The sequence below is a fragment of the Ostrinia nubilalis genome, chromosome 16, assembly GCF_963855985.1.
Source record: "Ostrinia nubilalis chromosome 16, ilOstNubi1.1, whole genome shotgun sequence".
In the NCBI taxonomy this organism is placed as follows: Eukaryota; Metazoa; Arthropoda; class Insecta; order Lepidoptera; family Crambidae; genus Ostrinia; species Ostrinia nubilalis.
This window is the reverse complement of record NC_087103.1, coordinates 9,114,607-9,137,417: the sequence shown is the minus strand read 5'-3', so window position 1 is coordinate 9,137,417 and position 22,811 is coordinate 9,114,607. Positions and strand designations below refer to the sequence as shown.

The 22,811-nt window shown below is 37.1% G+C and overlaps 1 protein-coding gene across 1 annotated transcript in view; it reads right to left on the bottom strand.

The window, feature by feature from the left end:
- The window catches only part of LOC135079478 (limbic system-associated membrane protein-like), a 95,368-nt gene that overhangs the window by 29,186 nt on the left and 43,371 nt on the right, over positions 1-22,811 (bottom strand). The window contains exon 3 of the mRNA XM_063974136.1: positions 7,559-7,749. Coding sequence (XP_063830206.1) covers positions 7,559-7,749 — 191 coding nt within the window. The remainder of the gene's footprint in view (positions 1-7,558; positions 7,750-22,811) is intronic.

Here is a 22,811-nt window from a genome sequence, read left to right as displayed (position 1 = left end):
ACAGACAACGGATATAAAGATAAAGATTATTTTTTCAAATTAGTTAATTATCCCAAAAAGATATGTTCATGCCCATTGCCCATGTTTTTGTATTGTGCGAAGATCTAACTGCCACCTCTAGCGTATGCTCTCAACCACTGAACCAACTTTATTGAGTAATCGGTCGTTTTATTGGGGCACCGAATCAGGCGCATCGACGGAAGAAGTAAAGAAAATTCTTTACACATTCAGTGTGGTTTGGTGAGCATTTTCCTTTAGCCCGAGACCACACGACGTCGTGCCGCTCACGCGTCGCATGCATGGCGTACGACAAATTAAATCTGAGGCGCTGACATATGGCGCCATGCGGCAGACATTTAGTATGGGGAAGTGATTTATTTGTGATTGCTATATGTATGTACGAGTACCTACCCCAATATGTTATCTGTATAACAGATTTAGATTTATAGAAGCCTAGGCGCAAACCACCGACTTTTAGGCTGAGTTGCAGCAACTTACTTTGACCGTAACTTTAACAAAAAACGATGCTTTTTGTATGGAGTTTGACAGATTTTTGACGTTTGTTAAAGTCAAAATAAGATGGTGCAACTCAGCCTTAGTTGGACAATAGTTGGGTCGGGCTGTTAATCAGTAGGTATGGAGATGTATGAAAGTGCGCACATTACACCGATTTGGTATCGACCGATTCTGCATACAAATTAGAATCGGGCCCAACTATCGGCCAACTAAAAATCGGTAGTCTGCGCCTAGGCTTATTACTCCCCGCAGGCTAGTCGGTCGATAGTTGGGCCCATGGAGTTAATAACTCTATGGTTGGGCCCGATTCTAATTTGTATGAAGAATCGGCCGATCCAATGTGGGCACTTTCATACTTGTTCAAATTGAATAACAGCTCGACCCAACTATCGGCCGACAAAAATCCTGTAGTCTGCGGCTAGACTAAATCAACTCAACTTTAAGCAATTAAAACCCTTCAGATTGGCTTTAGAAGGCTTTATTGTAAGTTGCATAAAGCAACAGTAAAAACTTTTAAAGGAGTGAATTGGGGTATTAAAGTTTGTTTGAGGACCTTTAATTGCTTGGGGTTTGAAAATTAATTTACTTTTGACAAGGTTTTTCACGCCTATTCTTTTAAATTGGATTATTAACTATACCAATTCCATATTTTTCCTTAGTAGGTATTTTGTAGATATGAAACTTTAAAGATTTAATTCGTTGAATTCTATTAGTGGTCGCATGAGACCGCGGTAATAATCGAATTATTTATCTCGATTTGTTGTTTTCCGGAGACAAAAATGCAAGTAGTAAGTAGGTACCAGTAGGCCTAAGATGCGCACCGTGATAACTTTTATCGACATCAAAATGTATGGGCAAAATCGATAAAATGGCGTGATAACCGCTTATCGCGGTACGCATCTTAGGCCTACAGGTAAGTGTATCTAATTTTCGATTCAGGTGAGTATGTACAGTTATGTACAATGATCGCTTCTGGCCATAAATCATCGAGGCAGTTTATAGGCTAAATAACGTTAATATACCGCGCTAATTAACATTGTACTCGGAAGTGTGTACAAAAGTAATTGCCTGCTTCAATGAATTATGTATTTCTGATTACTAAATTGCTGTGAAAGTAAGCAATGTAAAAGGGACGTAGTTGGGTATTTAATTTGCTCAAATAAATCGAGTTTATTAACGAGTATTTGTTGAGACGTACAAAAAACAATTTGTATAATACAATTCAGATGTTTCTTGGTAAACGTTTGATGAAAACGTTGTGCTACAGACAATGATATTATAGAACTATAGATATGTTACGTTCATAGAAATTACGATTTTAATCCGTGCCGAGCTATTCCAAATTGCACACATTGACAAATGTAACTGATAAGTGAAACAAAAGATACGAAATAGCACGCAAATGAAAGAGATAGCTATAGTTTTAACGATTCTGCACTAACTAATCTATGTCCGCAGCGCACGCATCCTTATCGCTCTAACGTCAAAACAAGATCGCTTTCTCTTTCATAACTTGAACATGGCGCATGGCGTCTTGATTGTTTGCATAAATAATTGAAAATATAAATACTAAATAATTTTGCATAATCACATGTGGTAAGAGATCCCTTGTATTTTGTTTACTTTAGAGTCATAATTGGTACACTTTCGAAACACACACGATGGCATTTTTTATTTATTTTGGTAAGAACACAGGAACTTACGGTGTGGTACGCACGCGATTTAGCACGACGCAGGCCACACGAAGACTAAACACAAGACGTCCCAATTTGGACGTATTTAAGTATTCACAGCGCGAGCGCTTATAACATATCTGCTTTTGTTTTTATATAATATCATTGGCTACAGATCAATTTAATTTAATCAAATTAATCGGTAGCGGAACGTGTTTCCAAGAACGGCCAGAAATCATAGACAATTAAGACGAGCTTACAGTTTTCATGGGAAAATGCTTCGTGAATAAAAATACCTAAGTAAGAAATAAAATAAGCTTTGTGTAAACCAACTATCGATATCGATGAAAAATTCATGATCAATAATATTTCCAGACAACTTATCTTTCAATACAATAACACAGCAATATTGAAGCAAGCCTTAGGCAATTTGATAGACAAAAAATAATCTTTTATACAGCTAAGTAAGAGTCATGCCAAATAAGTACTTTTTATTTTAACTTATTATGTAAGATGTCTACCCACTTGGTTCGACCCTGTTATTAACAGAATTTATTATGTTAACCTTCAATTGTGTTTTGTCGTAGTCTTACCGATTATTCCAGATCAAAGAAATAAAAAGATTCACTGAGCCTTCTTAGGCAAGCCAAGTCAAACTATTGTCACGAAGAAGAGTCGTTCAGTCGAAATGCTCGGATGTACTTAGTACTTGTACTAACTTAAGAACTTGAGTCTTATCCTTGAGTCGGCACTAGACTGCAAAGTTCGTTTTTAGACTCTAAAGGATATTGTAGTTATAAATTGGCTATCGGGATGATCTTTGTTTTGTAGTGTATTGTTTAGGTAGTGTTGTGTGAACTTGTGTGGATAGGTATTGGTAGCATTCCAACCTTTACTAGTACTATTGGTAATAATTTAAGGGAAACCTGTTATTGGCCATATTGTATGTTAAATTTATGTATGGTAAAATTGTATAAATACGCTGTTGGTTTTCTCAATAAAAAAAAAAAAATAAAAAAAAAAAACTGGTCAAGTGTGAGAGAGGATCAGGGGTTCGGAACAAAGTTATATTAGACTATTTGGTCGAGTGAGTGCTTTGAAGATATAAATAGTCGACCTGGATTTGACTTATTTTTCAGCACTCAGCTACGTGACCGTACTACTGAGGATTTATTTCTTGAAAGTGAGAAACGCTTCGTTTAATTCAGGCGTGGTTTCTTTTCTTAATGCTCCATAGCCTAATATTCAAATAGACTTAGTTTTTATTCTTGCAAATTCGCTCTTATTTATAACTTCATAAGGTGGCTATAAAGTTTAGTTATTGTACCTTCGTCCGAGGGACATGATTCTATTCAACCAGCTTTTCTATGTGGCTGCTCAGATTTTGTCATAATTCATTTTAACGTAATATTTTACTGGAAATATTTTCCAAGCTGAGACTAACCATAATTTCTATTTTAAAGGATAACCTGTCTATCTATTAATTTTAGAAGTTTCACGTAACTTCATTTATAGGTAATCGATACGTAGTAAGTCAAATAGGATCATACTATGTATTTACCGGATACCTTAATTGGTACCTAATTCAATTGCTTTAAAAGAGGTCTAATATGATTTCAATTATCTTCAAAGTGTGATTACGGTTCCATATCTCCCTTTAGTGTACCCACAACCAAAATAGGCTGTAGCTTCGACCGTTCCGAGTCAATTAAGGTATATTTTCCATAATACTCCTGTACTTTTTGCCCAAAGTGAATTAGCGTATTGTTACTTTTAAGAGTTTCTTTATGTTACGCAGATGCTATCGCAAAAACACATTATGTCAAATGGTTTCCAAGGGAAGGGAAACATTCAGTCGCGTGAGTAATCTTATAATGGTTTCTTTCCTTTTGTAGTTCGGGCCTCTAAAATACGTAAATGTATGCAAAGCACTTTTCCGAGTATTGCGAGTTATCAGATAGCTGACTTGGCCGTGATGGGAGAGGGTTCAGTTAGTTCACTTTGTATAGGCGCTAAACACTGTTGCATCTTTTGTACTGTACCTAATAGGTGTTACTTATTTTATAACAAAAATACTTATACAGCATGTGCTGTCAATCGATCAACGTGGAAAGCATTGGGGGAGGCCTATGTTCAGCAGTGGACGTCCTATGGCTGAAATGATAATGATGATGATAATGTGCTGTCAACTGCAGGTACAGTCTACTTGAATTTTGCTGAATTTTGATTTACGGCTCAAGATTAACTTGATTTCCAAGACAGACTTGAGACGACACTTTTAGTATAAAGCTAAGCTTATGTTGACATGATCTTAACAAACTGTGAAACTATTACCCAACTTGACGGCTAAATTACACACACTAAAATGTCTCTATTGGAGAAATAAATTACTATTCAAAACAATCGATTCTTTTGAGCCATCTGCCATTATTTTACTTGTGGCACATAGCTGACTAAACGGTGAATAAGCGCGGCCCGAGCCAAAACCGCAAACTATTTTCTTGCGGCTGATGCCGTAATATTATGTTAGATATTTTTATCACTAGCCGCCAACAAGTACGGCCAAAGTATTACCTACACAAAAAAGGGAAAATACCTTGAAAATGAATCCAGAATTCCAGCCTGCTCAAAGCTTTACTTATTCATCTTTCGCGTAGGAGGTGTCACCCGCCACAACTTTTAATATCAATTTGAGATTACCGAAATGAATTTGATGTAAAAATCAACCGTATTACACAGAAAAACTTTTATTATATATTTTCACATAATATTTTGGCCATATTGAAACTTAGCAACATACTCGTACGTAGTTACTATGTTATAAATATTTAAATGTAAACTAGGTCGATGTATCAATTCACGGAATCTGTCTTACCCAAACTTGAAGCAAAGCTTTGGAAATCTGAATCGGCTTATGATGTTGATGAAATAGCGGTTTTGAAAGGCAAGAGTGATCGACGAGAATATGATAGCTCAACCCTTCAAGTGTCATGTGTTTACTGTCGGAGGGCTAGACAAATCGGCCCTCATCTTGTTCCCTCACAACGTATTAGGTTAGGACACTTGCGCGAAAGACACTTGCACGAAAGACACGTGCGCGAAAGACAGTCAAGCTTTGTTGCCAAGAGTCCCTTAAGAATTATCATATTAGTCATGGGCGATGAGTCGATAAAAGTAATGAGAATCGTTTAACCCAAAAATAAAAAACACATTCCAACCGAATTTTGAGAACCTCCTCCTTTTGTTGAAGTGGGTTAAGAATGTCGGTTAAAAAAATCGCGTTTATGTCTTTCACGATAATGCTCGTGTCTTTTGCGCAAACGTCCATTCGCACTATGTATTTTCGCGAAAGTGTCCGTGCGCGCAAATCGATTTTCGCTCTTGTAGATTCTATCAAGTGTCCTTCGCGCAAGTGTACCAGAACCATCACAAAGCTCCGGCTTACTTGTTCCTGCTCTTCGCCTTATAAAATAATGATACAACCTGCTATCGCGCTGAAGAATAATTTTTCATCAAAATTAATGGTCGTTATCTGACCTGGTAGCGTAAAAGCGCTCTCTACAAACTGTCGGACACGCAGGCATCATCGATAATGTAACGATGAAGTTATAAATTTTCACCCAATCGATGCTTTGATCGCGTTTTGGCGGTAATTAATTTTATTGGTACTCCAAATTCGAAGTTAAAATTGGAATTAGAAACTCACCCTTGAAGTTTATTAGGCCTTGGGGCAAAATACATTTTCGACTTTAAATGTGTGTTATTTCCTCTCACTTTTAAACATCGTACCTAAGTGATTTAGAGAAGTTACACGTGTACGTGTAGGCTTTAACTTTATACACGTGTCCGCTGCAAAGGTATTTGAATAGCTCATACATTATGCGGTATGGAGAAACCCTTCGAGGGTATATTATGGTATCCGTACCATTACGTTATTATGAACGTGCTGCGCGGTGAAAACAATTTACTCTAGTTAGGAAATCATAAATCATTCCTTGGAAATGTTATGAAAAGTGGTTTCCAAGTGGTCTCTCATTTAGCCACATATTCAGATAAACAATAATTTTGTTTGTTTCACTTTTTTACTTTTTGACTCAGTTACTTCTAGAACTTAGAATAGGTATCTATCAAGTGTATTATGGTTCTTAATGTAAAGACTTGATTGGAGAAACAGCATAAACGAAGAACAATTTAAAAGACTTTCAAAAAGATTGAAAATACATCCAGTACCATTCCGTTCTAATAGCAAAAGTAGATTGTTTTGTGTATTTCGTTCCAAATACTAACACACTAGGGGTATATGTTTCAGCAAAAAGGAACAACAATAAAAGTGCGTTCTCACGGTCCGTTCACGCTACACGGGCGTTGCGCTGATGCGAGTTTGTAGCGTTCTTTATAATACTGCGCGATATATCAAAGCGCGGCTTATGTCAATGCCATAGACGTTTGTAATAGCCCAGGGAACTTAACACAAATATCGGTATGAGATGGACATCTCGGTATTAGAGATGACGTCAAATAAAGGTTTGTTACTTCGAGATTTAGCAGAAATGTTTGGACTTGAATTGGAACCGAACGTCCACGCTTGGCATGACATTTAGAAATATGACATTCTTCTTACCTCTGTTTTCTTTTTCTGCCTATTTCACGGTTCATTGTCTTTACAAAAAAATATAGTACCTAGTTTAGCGTTTGAGATGTGGACTGCCATGCGAACCACACGAGTCCATATTAAAAGAGATCAGCATCATCATCACGTGGCTCTTACTATAATACCTAAAGCGTACCCTCTGTTTCTTCGGACATTATGCGGTCTCCAAGGTATTGTCTGGAGAAACAAATTATCTTGGGACAAATGGAAGGCAGACGTGCTCGGGATAGGGCACCGACGAGATGGTCAGACGCGGTGAGGAAGACGGTGGGCGGAAGTATCCATCGTGCGGTCCACACAGCTTATAACCGCAGTCTGTAGAGGAACACTATATTATGTGGTCGCGATCCTTATCAGTGAGGGACCGAGGAAGAAGATAGTACAAGTTTATTAGTGTTTATACCAGACCAAAGCCTTTGCTTATTTCGGGATTAGGTGGTGCAGCGTTTCGTGTCCAAGAATTTTGCCTCGCGGACACACCTTTAGTTTTGGATACATGGTCAGCTTTTACTTCTCTAATAGATCTAATAACCATGATAGCCGAATCGTGAATGGGTCGGACTGGCCGTCTCGAGATCTGAGGAACGCGGGTTCGAATCCCACCGCCGCTCGACTATTATGATGAGCCCATTTGTAACACAAGCTTAGGGGCTAATGGGACTATTAGTAATTTGTACAATACAAATTGCTAATAATCTTAAAATTGTTATTGACTTACCGCTCGATCAGCCAAGTTCTTCACGCGGCAGTGCATGTACGCAGGCTGGCCGACCGCAGCCGTGTAATCCCTCTTTGTACTGTTGTCAAAGTACGGCTGGCTCATCTCTGACGACTCCGTGGCGTTGACCACCGACTCCACGGTGGTTTCCGTGGCCTCGCTGGTCAGTTCGCCACCGCCGGCCGACATCCCTGTGGAAAAAGTAACTGTTAAAACATTAACCGTTATTATTATCATCAATAGGGAAAAGCTGATCTTTCACCAAGGTGGAGTTGAGATATGCGGAGATGAGCGGCATAATGGGTAGTGTATTTCCCCTAAAGTGGAGCGCTCCACCTAGGGACTGGACGATCTTGTAAGGATCGCGGGAGGTGCCTGAATGCGGGCAGTGCAAGACCGGTTAGTTGTGGAAATCCAGACCAGTAGTGGTGGACGTCATTTGACTGAAACGAAAGTGGAGTCTCTTTCTGAGAGGTCTTCTCTTTTCTACTCCGCTCTGGTCCAACTCCAGTGGGACGTGTTTTGTTTGAAGACGCACGTTATTTTTCCACTCTGCTTAATCGTTTTCAATAAAACTAAGCAAAAACTAGACGTGTAAATTAAAAAACATTATGTTTATTCAGACGTGTATTTGTTGCTTTCCATTTTTCTAGTTGTGGACGTCATTAGCTTGACAAAACACGTCTCCTCTTGCAACAGCAGCAGGTTATCAAAATGGTACACAGTAAAGGTTAAACTGGTAATAGAATTGTCGCTAGTCTTGCCTTAATTGCTGACAACTGCTTGCTGAATACTATAGTTGCCACATTGAACTAGTTAAGTCTTGTTCTCTATCATCTCCCATATGAAATACGTTCCCATATGAAATACGCTCCCATATGAAATACGTCGCCGCTTGCATTGGTGAAATGAACGAGCGTCTTAGATTTCCTGGAATTTGAACCAGGTTCCACGCTCGATGTTATTGAAATCCACTCTAGCAATTTAATTTAATCCCTTCCAAGAAACTCGTCTTGCTTATGTGGTATCTACCTGTGTACAAGTATGTTTGGTAGTTTAATGTTAAGATACACCGATGTATATCGACATGCATTAATATCCATAGGTATATCTAAGAGTTTACGATGTTCATTTCAATGAAAATACTTTAATAGTTTTTAAGGTTCTGTACAAGCTTGGTAAAATGTAATCTTCATGTATCCATTTGTCACAAGCAATTTCCTTGCTAATCTTTTTTTCAAGAGGCACTCACTCTTTTCTGTGAGTGTTACAATTTATTGAAGTACAAGCAAGACGTTGTATGAGCGTCATAACATTTAGGCTGCGTTTCTACCAGAGATGTGCGAGGATGCGTAGGGAGGGATGTGTTTGTAAAGAATAGAATCGCTTCATTTACCGAGGCGAGGCATGGGATATTTCCAAATCGACATGAAAAGAATAAATCATGGTTCAGGTTAAACTGTGATTCGATTATTCACCATAAATAAGTAAGAACTTTCGGAAAACGTAATTTAAAACACAGCAAAAGATTCACTGCATTCTAAAAGACCCAGTTTTATTTTCCTGTACTTCTACCATAACACTGGCAGACAGAGTGGGGTTGTGTGTATTGTTGCGAGCATAAAAAGCCTGTGTTCAGCTGTGAACTGATACCCGTTGATTTATCGGTTTGAGGAACGGGTGAGTTAGGGCAAAATGGACGGCGGAAAAAAATGTGGCAATATTTACTGCAGGACTGGAGGTGGTGTGTTAAGTGAACTGCCACTGTTGATGAATAGCTCAGTGAACGGTGTGAGCGATAGTAGACTACGACGGGCAAAAGTTGACGGAAACTAAAAGTTTCTGTGTTTTAGTAAATAATACTAAAACGATAAAAAAGTCGTCTGACCTGAATTCAGCTGATTTCGTCGACCGGTTTGATTTAAAAAATCGTGGTAACCTACGCAAACACGTTTGACTTGTTAAGCTTATAATATTTTAAACTATTATGTTGCATTTTTACATTTACCGTTAAAAAAGATATTGTTGCAATAAATCCCGTGAAGTGATAGTGTTAAGCTTAGTCTGAGCTTCTGAGAATTCTGACTAAAATGTACTTGTTGCTGCATTTTGAAATTCATTTCATGTTTTTTTTTATGAAATTTATAAAAGCGTGTGTATGTAATTAAGCAGTCATGTTTGTCTGAAATTCTGTCCCTAAATCTTTAACTGTAACCATAATAAAAAATCTTTAACTAAACCATCCTACAACACATAAATAAAGTTCATAAAGCCAGTAATTTTAACAAATAAAGAAAACGAGTCAGTTTTAATACATTAGAGTATCCAACAAATAATATTCTATTCTCACAGAACCAGACCTAAGTTATCGTGCTATTCCGCCCATGAATGACATTCCACGAGCACAAAGCGCTTTGCTCTTTCTGTTGCGAGCAGCTGGGGACTGAAACTCGTTGCTTGCCGATTTCTTCCCAGAATCCTGACACTAGCGGCCATTTCAAGGTGTTTGGCAGGCACTTAACACTTTAGTAGCAGTGTACCGTCATTGGTTTGATATTTAAAGGAGAATTGAGATTTTAGAAAACTGAAGGCATGGTAACAGGAAGAAATAATTCAAACGCACAAAAATGTATTCAGGGAACCACAATTTTGCAAAGGTTATGTTAAAGAAACAATTTAGCAAACATCTAAAAAGCATGACGTAAAAGAGTTCGATTTACCTAACCATGTAATAGAGAAAAACGCAAGGTAAGAAGAAGAAACAAACCATAATGGTCACACTGACACTAGTACATACATAGGGTAAGAAATAAACATCTAACAAGCATGACGGTAAAGAATTAGATTTAACTACATTAACAGAGTAAACTAAAAAAGTAAAAACTAAACAAAGTTCCTTAAATGCAACCGCAATAGCATTTAAGGAATACAAATACGTAACATGAAATTCGCAGTTTAAAATCTCAATTGTAAAATGTATTTTTGCGAATGACGGACAATACGGACATCACTCTCACTCTGTGGGAAAATGCAGCGTTAATTTATTATTCCGACAGCTTCGTTATTTCACTTTGGTTTAAAATTCTTTGGCCATTGTGGATGTGCACTTAAAACTTTTATTTATTTTTTCTAGGATAAAAAACTACATCTGTACAACTACACTGTTTCATATTATTTCAATTTCGTATAATTAAAAATCCGTCAGTCGGTAGTAATATTAGATTCTTTAACCTAATGATTAGGTTCTAATCTTACCTACTGTTAGTTTACAATCTCACGAGTTATATTATGAAGTTTATAAGTAGTAACTTAGTTCGTAATTTCACGCTGTTTCAAATTCAAATTTATTTATTACTCAATTACTTCTGATAGCACAATGTTCAGCTTAAAATTCTGTGGTTCAGCTCGAGGTGATTTTATCTTGTGACCTCAAACAACATCGCGAACAAAGCATAGAACATAAAATTCTATCTAGGACCACCTATATCACGGCCATAATAATCTTATCTACTCTAAATCTTGCCGCTCAACAACTCGATCGCAAAATGTCTTATAGCTTTGTGTGGGCCATTGTACCGTCACATAGGAAACATACAGGGTAAAATTAAAATTTATGGCATCCTTTTAAAATAAGACTGTACTCATAATGATAATTATATTGTAGTTACATTCGCCAAATATGAGACAAATAATAAGAGTCTTATTTCAAAAGAATATCAACGATTTCAATATCACCTTGTATTTTGCTACCTAACTGTATCCAAACCCTTACATTTTCCCCCTCAATTAATTTCACCTGCTCGAAATATATGACTGAACTTTCACCTTAAGTGATTTGTCAATACTTTCAATCGTTTTTAAGTTTTCGTCTGACCTTTCCCCGAAGTTGGAACATTCCAGCTGAGGCCAGTCCATCATCCTGACAGCTGCCAATAACAGTAAACTCTTCTTTTATCACGGTCAAATTGTAAGCCGATGACGGGGTGCCATTTTATTTTTCATTTTGGCGAGAGAAACTTTATCACTTCGTCATCTATTAAAGTTGGGGCTGACTTGTCATTTCCAGTAGCCAATTTTGGATGAACTTTTACAAAGAATGTGCTTGAACGAAATACGTTTTTATCATGTGTATGTTGGTGATAATGTTAAAAGGTAAGTTTATCATTAATATGATTTATAAAATCAATATTTTCTTGTGGACCATATAGGTACTAAGACCATACACTACATGACAACATTACGCATTTTTTTATTGTTCCTATAGAAAGAAGTGAAGCAATTGCAAACTTTGAAACACTTTGAATTTGAATGCGCGTCGAGTGTCAAGCGAGCATCTTGAAATCTGTTTCAACTGGAATAATTATTTCCGCGTAATTCTTGGAAGGGAAGACATCGTATTATTTCATATAAAACACCATAGCGGCATTATATTGTTAAATGTGAAGACATTTTATCCTAAATATTTTCGTGTAAATTGACTGAACGAGATTACTTGGAAAATCTTATTTGATAAATTTTTACCCGACTGCGCGACACAAATTAGTGGTAATGTGTTTTGTCAATTATGTCTAGTTAATTAAAAGAAAAAACATCTTTTGAACTAAAAAATAAGACCAGTAGAATAATTATGAAGAGTTAATCCACGTCAACCAAAATAATATTAACAACGTTTACTAGACATTCCTATTTTATTACACTTCATTTGCGAATTGAGTGGAAACATTTTTATTATTTACTAGCGGCCGCCCGCGACTTCGTACGCGTGGATCCCATTTTACCCCCTTCATCTATCTTACGCGGTTTAGATTTTTTCATACAAATGTTTTTTCCCGCTAACTCCCGTTCCCGTTGGAATTTCGCAATATCCTGTTGTAACTAAGCTTTAAGTTTACTAAGAGACCTTCATGCCAAATTTCAAGCGTCTAACTTAAGCGGTTTAGATTTTTCATACAAAAGGATTTTCCCGGTAATTCCTGTTTCTGTGGGAATTTCGCGAATTCTTTTCTTAGTGCACCTCTACGGTACCTAAGCTACGTCCCTTATAAATTTCAAGTGCCTACGTTTAGCCGTTTAGGCTGTGCGTGGGTATGTCAGTGAGTCAGTCATACAAAAGGAATTTCCCGCTAATTCCAGTTCCCGTGGGAACTTTGCAATATCCTGTTGTAACTAAGCTTTAAGTTTACTAAGGTACCTGCATGCCAAATTTTAAGCGTCTAACTTACGCAGTTTAGATATTTTCATACAAATGTTTTTTCCCGCTAACTCCCGTTCCCGTGAGAATTTTGCAATATCCTGTTGTAACTAAGCTTTAAATTTACTAAGGTACCTGCATGCAAAATTTCAAGCGTCTATGCTACGTGGCTTAGATTTTTTCATACAAATGTTTTACTCGCTAATTCCCGTTCCCGTAGGAATTTTGCAATATCCTGTTATAACTAAGCTTTAAGTTTACTAAGGTACCTGCTTGCCAAATTTCAAGCGTCTAACTTAAGCGGTTTAGATTTTTCATACAAAAGGATTTTCTCGCTAATGCCCGTTCCCGTGGGAATTCCTAAGTATCCTATAACCTGCCCAGGAGTATGAAGAATAATTGTACCAAGTTTCGTTAAAATCCGTCGAGTAGTTTTTGTTTCTATAAGGAACATACAGACAGACAGACAGACAGACAGACAGACAGACAGACAGACAAAAATTTTACTGATTGCATTTTTGGCATCAGTATCGATCACTAATCACCCCCTGATAGTTATTTTGAAAATATATTTCATGTACAGAATTGACCTCTCTACAGATTTATTATAAGTATAGATTGAGAGCTAACAAAGCCGAAACACGAGAAAAGGAAAGACAATAACAAGCAACTAGATTTTAGAGGTATAATTAATCTTTAGGTAACAAGGGCATTGTTATAATAAAATGAAATCTAGGGCAAGTCAACGAGCTCCTTTTGTATGAGTTAGTTTTTATAATCTTTATTCTGACAGGTTGTAAAAAATGGGGAGCATGATGTTGACTTAGTTCTTTTGTTCTTTCTAAGTCATAATTTGATTTCAGACATTTAAGCTAAGTTTTTAATTTCCTGACAAAACTGAACGCTGTGTGTCTAAGGCCTGGTTTCTACCGAAGCAAAGCGGAGCGAAGAAATGTTTTGAACAACCAATCAGATGTCAGAAATTGACGGGATGAAATCTGATTCAAAATATTACTCCGCTCTGCTTCGCCTTGGACTGGTGGAACCAGGCCTTATCTGTGAATCAAACTCGTACTCAATCTCTAAGTCTCTAATCTCTGAAGCAAAGTGATGGATGGAAACCTTTTTCCTACAAGGATTCATAATGATAATTACGTACCCTGAATAAATCAAATCAAAATGTTTACTTATAATGAATTGTATTTACGTAGGTATACATAAAATATTATTATGCTACGCCGCTATCCAATTTATGAAAGCTTGGATTATTGTTCCTGATACAATGGCTAGAAAATATATGAGTAGGCATTTCTGGAACAACAGTAAGAGGCTTAAAAGAGTTAAATTAAACGGAATTTATGAGCCGCAATAACAATTAATTTGTTCCAATTGCTTGTAAATTAATAAAGGACAATGTTCGTTCTCCATACATTGTTCGCCGTTAGATCAACAGTGCCGAAAAAATACTTTCTAGGTTCTAAATGACACAAATCTTTATGTAAGAACAATTATTCCTGGCGGACCAATTCTATAAACTTATTGATAGCAATATTGTTATCATAACCTCTTACTTACTAGTATTGTATTATAATATTGTATGCACATCGATTTGGGAGATGTTCTGTATTGTAGTTGTCGCAGCCAAATTGTATTATAATATTGGACGGGTTTTGGAAATAGCTCGGCGTTCCACTTTTATCATTTACTTACTTACATTTTGCACGTAAATAAATAACATGAATCCTATGTTTACTTTCCACTCTTGACATTTAACACGTGACTTACCAAACTTAGCTGACGCCTTAGTCAGAAGTCAGCTGGAGTGTAATGCGGTTATCTGGGCACCTCACGAAACGAAATATAAGCTCATGTTGGAACGGGTTCAGAACAAGTTCATTAGGTATCTGTACTTGAAGCTGTATGGGGTCTATCCATTTTATCCGCTGAAATACCCTAATTTATTTGTTCTGGGAATGGTTGGGTATAGCGAGCTGAGGGTCAGGAGAGACTTCGCGTTGGTGTGTTATATCCACAAAATGTTGAGGGGGAGGGTGCATAACGCGGAGCTGTTTCGACATGTGCGATTCAGTGTGCCGGACCGGTACGCGGAGCGGCGGCGCGCGCCGCGGCTTCTGGCGCTCCCGCGCGCGCGGACCAACCTGCTGGCCGAGGCGCCGCTCACGCGCGCCTTGCGCACTATTAACTTGATAGCGGAACAAGTGGACGTGTTTGCGTGTTCTCTGAGTGAATTCACAAGGACGGCTTTGGGTATTATTAGTTATAAAATGTAAATAGATACTGTATGGTTAGTTTTTAAGTTATTATTAAGCCTACCTAGATTAAGTTATGCTATCGCATTAGGTTTTAAGTACCTGTAAAGATAGTGATAATGTGTGTGGAAATAAAAAAAAATAAAAAAAAAAACTAACTATCTCCATGGTTACCGTCTTAGTCTATGCATGACTAGAGATTGAACAACTTTTAATTGAATATTATTAACAATTCTCGATAATTTTTATCGATTGAAAAATATTCGGTATTTGAATCGAAAGGTATATTAAATTTTATCAATATCAAAATATTCAATTTTAATAATAAAATAAATATTATTTACTACCACCTATGAAATGTTCTGAAAATTGCCTGGAGCGCTCCCCCAATCCTGGGTTTTCCCTTTCCAAACTGAGAGGACATCATTTTGGTTCTATCGATACATTATAAAGGTAGGTACTTAATATTTGAAATGTATTACCAATTATTGTTATAAGCATTTTGAGTGAATAAAACTTTCAATTCTATTAGAACTTTAGACATTTCTCTCACTTTAAGCGGCATTGGATTTTTCATCGGATTTTGAAACTGTTACAGATATATTAAAGATGATCCCATATTTATGTCATTGTCAATATCAGTATTATGATCACAATTCTTTTTATTTTATTCATGACCTTTTAGACCAGTTGGACACATTAGATAGCTTCTTGTAGTATCGTGCAATATATTTTTAACTTTTAATTAAAATCTAGTCATACTGTAGCAATTTGGACGATTTATTTTATTTACAAGATCGGTATCTTATTGTCTATGATGACCGCAATCAACATCACTATTACGTGGATTCCTAACAATGAAGTACGGCATTGCCTTGTGCCGATTTTACATAGATTTTATCGACACAAATTATGGAACTTCATAGGATATGGAGCAGGCCACGCCCTAAAATGTCCGGATGTCGTCATAGTATTATGGAATACATATAAAAGACTTTTATTATTTCATTTTCTAATCCTCAAGTGTCCATTACAATCTAATTAATATTTATGTATTCAAAAAGTAAGAGATCAATTTTGATACTTTACTGCTGTGCCCAGGAATCTGAGGCCGTTTTTGACAATGTCCTTTAATAAAGTTGACAATATTTTTTCATTTGAATGAATTTACCCTGAATTCTATATATAGTACGTGCTGCTTTAAAGGGGCCGTAAATTTTCTAACAATATTGGGGTAAATAATTTTAGAAAATTATCGCCCGTATTCACAAACATTACTATGAGGTCTCACAGTGCGCGTGGACGCACAGCGTAACACACGAACCAATCACAGAGCTCTATTCAACTCTTCATCGTGTAGTCCACATAACGTAGGTATAGTTGTCACTTATGAATTCATAAATAATAACCTTTTCGTATTTTCACTTGTGACTTTTATTGGTAAATTGAGCCTCAATTACGCCCGTATGTATTCACTCACAAACATTACTATGAGGTCTTACAATGCACGTGGACGCACATGGTGACACACGAAACAATCACAGAGCTCTATTTAACGCTGTGCGTTCGATTTGCTGCTTCACTTGAGCAAGCATCGTTTGTGAATACGGACGTTAGATTTGTATGTTAGTTGAAATGGCCATTTCTTAATATCCATGACCTTTCCAATTATGGAACAGTAGGAACGAAGTAGGAATATAGCAAAAAGGACTTGAGGAACGATCACTTAGTTTAATCTATTACGAATGCTATTTTGTCTACGGGGGCTTTGTCGATTCAAACTTAACAGGGAATGTTACAGGAATAGGTATTTGTTATTGTCTGCTTATGAACATTTTGATGAAATCGGCTGGGGAATCCAAGGACGATACTTGTGTAGGAATAGCTACACGTCAAAGCCTTATTCTCGCAATATGCACAGAAACAGGCATGTTTTATGTCGATATTATTTTTGAAATATCTTGAACAAACTTCGCTTGTGAAATTTTTGTCATAAAAGTTATCTCGTAGCCCTCGGGAGATGTATTCTTTCGGGATAATAAGAAACGTACGAGAAAATTAATGTACGACGTTGAATCTTGTCATCATTGGAAGAGGGTTTAAAATAAAATTAGGTTTAATACAAAAATAATGTTCATCTGGTAATTTTGCCTATTCGACATTTTGTTTAATTTTCAAATGGAAAAATACTTTTCTGCAATAAAACAAAACTAATGCAGACGACAAGGTATTATTAAATGTAGAATCTCGTACATTCTATAAAATTTTCTTTTAAACACCTTTTATTTTTGCCACTAATTAGGTAGTTTAAGCTGGTGCAAGTTTCAAGAGGGGACGCTGGAAATTTTTTACTGTGAAAGCTTTCCAATTATTATACCCTAGTTAGTACAAGAGAGGTTGGTTTCCGTAGTGGGTTACACAAGTCTTCCAAAAGACGATATTAATCATAGGGCTAGTATAATTCTGTCTTGATAAGGATTTACCGATTAAACCTGCCTGATTTACCGACAGATTCAAGTCTGCGATTAGTCCAAATATTGGAATTTAACCAAACAAAACTAAGCTGAAGTTTGAATCAAGTTTTCGCTTGTAATCTCGCTCGTAAGATCTACAGTTACAGGTTCCGTCACTGGGTCTCATTCTTAATAAATCTCAGAGTCTCAGGTAAATACAGGTCTAGTGCCTAAGTTGGCCAGTGCCTGAGTTATGGCCACGGGAGGGTGTTTTTGAGACGTCAAACGTCAGCAAGACTTCAGATAAGCTTCAGATTTGTATGCTCTGTCACGTCAGTCAATGTTATCCCCGTCACGTCAGTCAATGTCAATGAGAAATCCCCCACAAAGATTGAGCCTCTACTCAAGGAATGTTTATTGTATGGCAATAAAAATATTTAATAAATTACCCGAAAATATTAAAACATTGACATTTACTAAATTTAGAAATAATTTATTAGAATTCTTAAAACAAAAGATATATTACACAGTCAATGAATTCCTGACCGAAAAATCTTTTTGACATTTTGTACTTGACATCTAAAAATTTCTTAAAATATGACATTGTGTATCATTGACATTGTATGAATCTAATGTAATAATATGTTTGTGCTATTTCAATAATTCATAATCATTTTCTGACATTTGCATGATATTCAATTAATAATGATACTACTTTTTAATATTAAAAACATAACCGTATTTTTTGTAATATTTGCACATCGTATGTACGATAGAATATGTTGGAAACTTCTCTTTTTATAACCATTTGTAACCGTATTCTGGCAAATAAATGATTTATTATTATTTTTATTATTATTCCCTCCCGTGCCGCTCCCATACTTCAGGCATTGACTGAGTTAAGTACTGTAGGTACCTATAACAGTTACGTAGAGTAAGAGAAAGAAAACTCGCAATCAAACTGGCCGATAATAAAATAAAGTTAGTACAAATTGCAACCCTCTGCCATTGCGTTAAGACCTTAAAATGTTGGATATTGTATTGGTTAAACGTACCACGTTCACTAATATCAGTCCAGTCTCAAAGAAACTGCATTGAGCTACCGCACAGTCAATTGAGGAAGGATTTTCTAAATTGCCTGACTGGATAAGGCAGCGCCTTCTGCTCAAGTGATCAAGCAACCGCTGCCCACATGAGTTGGTAAAAGAAATAAAACTTGTAAGCAAACGAGCTGATAATAAGACAAAGTTAATACAAATTGCAACCCTCTGCCGTCGTGTTAAGAGCTTCAAATAGGTCATCAATATCAGTCCAGTCTCAAAGAAACTGCATCGAGTTACCGCACAACCAATTGAGGAAGGATTTTCTAAATTGCCTGACTGGACAAGGCAGCGCCTTCGTGATCACGAAACCGCTGCCCAATCCAGTCGCCATTTTTATCTGTTAAGCCCCGAAAACCTAATCAAGAATTTAGGTACAGGACCTTTTTCAATTAGCCGAAAAGGTCCACCAGCTGCAGCAAAGTAAGTGTAGTGTGCCTTCATAATACTATAGCTGTTTTATACGTTGTTTAGTTTTCACATGTTGAACGTGTAGATTTTTTTCTATTAAGGTTTTTTCTTTCATGGCATGACATTGTGGGCGTGGGCTGTTAGTAAGGCTAACAATTAAGATAAGTGCTAGTCAATCTTGTAACACTAACTGCATATTCATATAATTAATATTCGGGTGAGGGTGAGCCCCTTAGGAAACTAAATTTATACCCTCTGTAAATAGATTTAAAGGTGCCGTATAATTTAATACTTTGATATTTTTCATAAAAGAGACACTTGACAGCTTGATGGATAGTCAGCTTGTGTAATATTCCCAAAGGCAACTCATGGCGAAGTGGTCTATATTTACGTATGGGAGATCGTTGGAGGAGTCCCCAGATAAAAGTAAACGTTGCAATAGTGAATAGACCATTTTTATATTATCATGCATACGGCAACATGCTATGCAATGGCGGCTTATTCCCGAAAGACCACGACTCTATTGTTTTTCTTTTTCTACGTGGTCTATGAAATTTTAATATGATATTCATTGAGCTGTGGACCTTTGGGAATAAGCCCAATGGCTGGTAGTTTACAAGAAGTAACAAAAATACAAGCGACAAACCATGATATTCAGACGTGCGGATTGGAAACATGCTTCCTGCAACTTTTAAGTAGGTAGGTCCTCGTTCTAACACCTAAACTCCTTGGCATTTTGATGGCAATTTTGCGATACTCTTTTATATAAATGCCATAATGGATGGCTATAAAATAAGTGAACCTCGTAAATACGGGGACTATTTGGCTCAGTCTGCAGAAGGCACATGGCTAAGTGTTGGATATTAACACTCACATTATCTGCAGGTAGATGCAATTTGTGGAAGTGCCAGGTGTCGGAAGCTGGGACTCCTGCCAATATTACAGTTATTTCAACATAAGTTGAGCCGAAGGCTAAACCGATTATGTAGATCCAATTTTATTTAAAACCCATAATTCGGTAAGCAAACATGAGTACACCGATTTATTGAGCAGTTTTCAATAATAAAGCTGGCTGCAAAGCTCGTTTACTTTCACGTAAATTATCAATTTATTTTAAATAAGTGTTATTGTTTGCTTATTTACAGCCAATTCGTTCGCTTTAATTAAAACGATGCGATACGATTATGCAACATAATTGGTTTTAAAAATATATTACTTACTGAAATATTACGTAATATCAGGCCTGGCTCACTCCGCCACAGAATAAGTAACAGTACAGGTACAGAAGGATTACTCCGCAAGACGATTTAAATAAATGCGAGTCTTGCTACGACGCGATACAGTGGAATTCAGCTCGCACAGCACTACGTACCTACAATTTTATTCACCTACAAGTTTTGTCTCTTTCTATCGCGTGGCTCTGAACTCTTCTTACGCTGTTAGGGTTGCTGTCTAGTGAAAAAATAATTAATCTACTTATATGTCATGAGGTACGTATGTAGGTTTACGTACGTATGTATACGTACATGTACGTATGTATACGTAAGTATGTACGTATGTAGTGTAACGCATTCATTATGGAAAACTTTGGGAGAGGCCTTGAGTGGACATCATTTGGCTGAAACGAACGAACGCATTCTGAGCGGTAGTCATGGTATGTTAGGTTCCTATAGTATCCTAAGAATTATTGATTACCTACATGGCCAACAAACCTTTCAGCATCTTTGGGAAGCGAAAAAAAAGATAAATAAAATCCGGTAGATTTATTTTCGAATTTAAACACCCGAACGCCGCACAATATTTCTTTCTCTTTATGTCCATTTTTAAATAATACTTCGATCATAGAATTAGGTACTACAACTCACGCCAGCGTCCTGACGGGCGCGCGCGTGACACTCGACTGATATAATACCTGCCGGCGGGGCGCTTCGCTGTAGGTAATTATCGGATGTACCGCGCGGAGTCAGGCCTGGCTCACTCCGCGCGGTACATCCGATAATTACCTACAGCGAAGCGCCCCGCGGCGGGTATTATATCAGTCGAGTGTCACGCGCGCGCCCGTCAGGACGCTGGCGTGCGTTGTAGTAGGTACCTAATTCTATGATCGAAGTATTATTTAAAAATGGACATAAAGAGAAAGAAATATTGTGCGGCGTTCGGGTGTTTAAATTCGAAAATAAATCTACCGGATTTATCTTTTTTTTCGCTTCCCAAAGATGCTGAAAGGTATGTTGGCCATGTAGGTAATCAATAATTCTTAGGATAGTATAGAAACCTAACCTACCATGACTACTGCTCAGAATGCGTTCGTTCGTTTCAGCCAAATGACGTCCCTGCTGGATAAAGGCCTCTCCCAAGGTTTTCCATAATGAATGCGTACTTACCTACATACGTACCTCATTACAAATAAGTAGATTAATTATTTTTTCACTAGACAGCAACCCTAACAGCGTAAGAAGAGTTCAGAGGCACGCGATAGAAAGAGACAAAACTTGTAGGTGGATAAAATTGTAGGTACGTAGTGCTGTGCGAGCTGAATTCCACTGTATCGCGTCGTAGCAAGACTCTCATTTATTTAAATCGTCTTGCGGAGTAATCCTTCTGTACCTGTACTATTACTTATTCTGTGGTAATATTATAATCTACGTACTTTAAAGCAAAAAGTTGCCTTGATCACTAAAATCGTTGTCGTTGGTTTCAATTTACTTTTAACCATAATGAATCTAGTTTTAGTGCAAAAGCTCACTACAATCCCATAGGTCGTCGTCGTAAGTCGTAGGGATGTCGTGCCCTGAGTGCCCGAGCAACTGCACGCAGGAGGATTTAATGAATGCTGCTGACAACGCCACTCTTGTAGCAGAGTTTTGGACAGACACTGTGTAGGTTTGTTGTCGACACGATAAGAAGAAGAAGATAGGTATTGCATAGATAGAGGATAAAAGTGCGGGCAGCACATCTAGTTGTAACGAGTGCTTTTTTACCTAAAATTGATAGGATGATGTGCCTCTAATAGTGCGTGCGAGACAAACAATAATTCGACCCAAGTAAGCCAATTGTCTAACCAATTCACCCACATTGTGGCGTGAGCGAACAGAACAAAAACTTCCCGCGGTTTGCGTCAGATTCTTCCTTTAGGCTTCATTCATTAGATCACAATGTAGATAGTTTCTTTGTGTAATTATTTTTGGTTATAATTTGTGAACGCGTCTATTGTATTCGTCAAAGATTTTTTGTATGTTAAGGCTTTAAAGACCAGACTTATAATTACCTTTTCTATATTATTAGAATTATGTTAACTCATCCTAGAATGTCCAGTTGCGGTCTATAGGTTGCACCACCTTACTTTAACTTTAACAAATCAATAGTCTTTCAAACTCTATACAAAACTCCAGTTACGGTTATAGTTATGTTTAAAGTAAGGTAGTGCAACTCAGCCTTATTGTGGTTATTTTATGTAGGACTCGAGTTATTATTGCCTTCAATATGCCAAATTTTTATTCATATTTACGTATGCTCAATAAAATTGTATCCGACTATTGTGAACAACCATTTTGACTATGGTCCTCTGTCGAAAACGATCGTTGTTTATTCAGACGGACAATGTTACTGGTATTCCCAAAATTGCTTTTTCCATTGCCCTCTATTCGATTCGGAGAACTGCAGCACACTCGACAATCATTGCCGTTGTTTTCACTGTACGAAACACCTGTACAATCTGTAACTTCACTAACTGGTAATTTGGTTTTGTGTTCTCTGATTTCTAGATTCAGGTACGGTTTTCGCTAAAGCGGAGAAGACAGAATATGAAAAGAATAGAATAAGAATAAA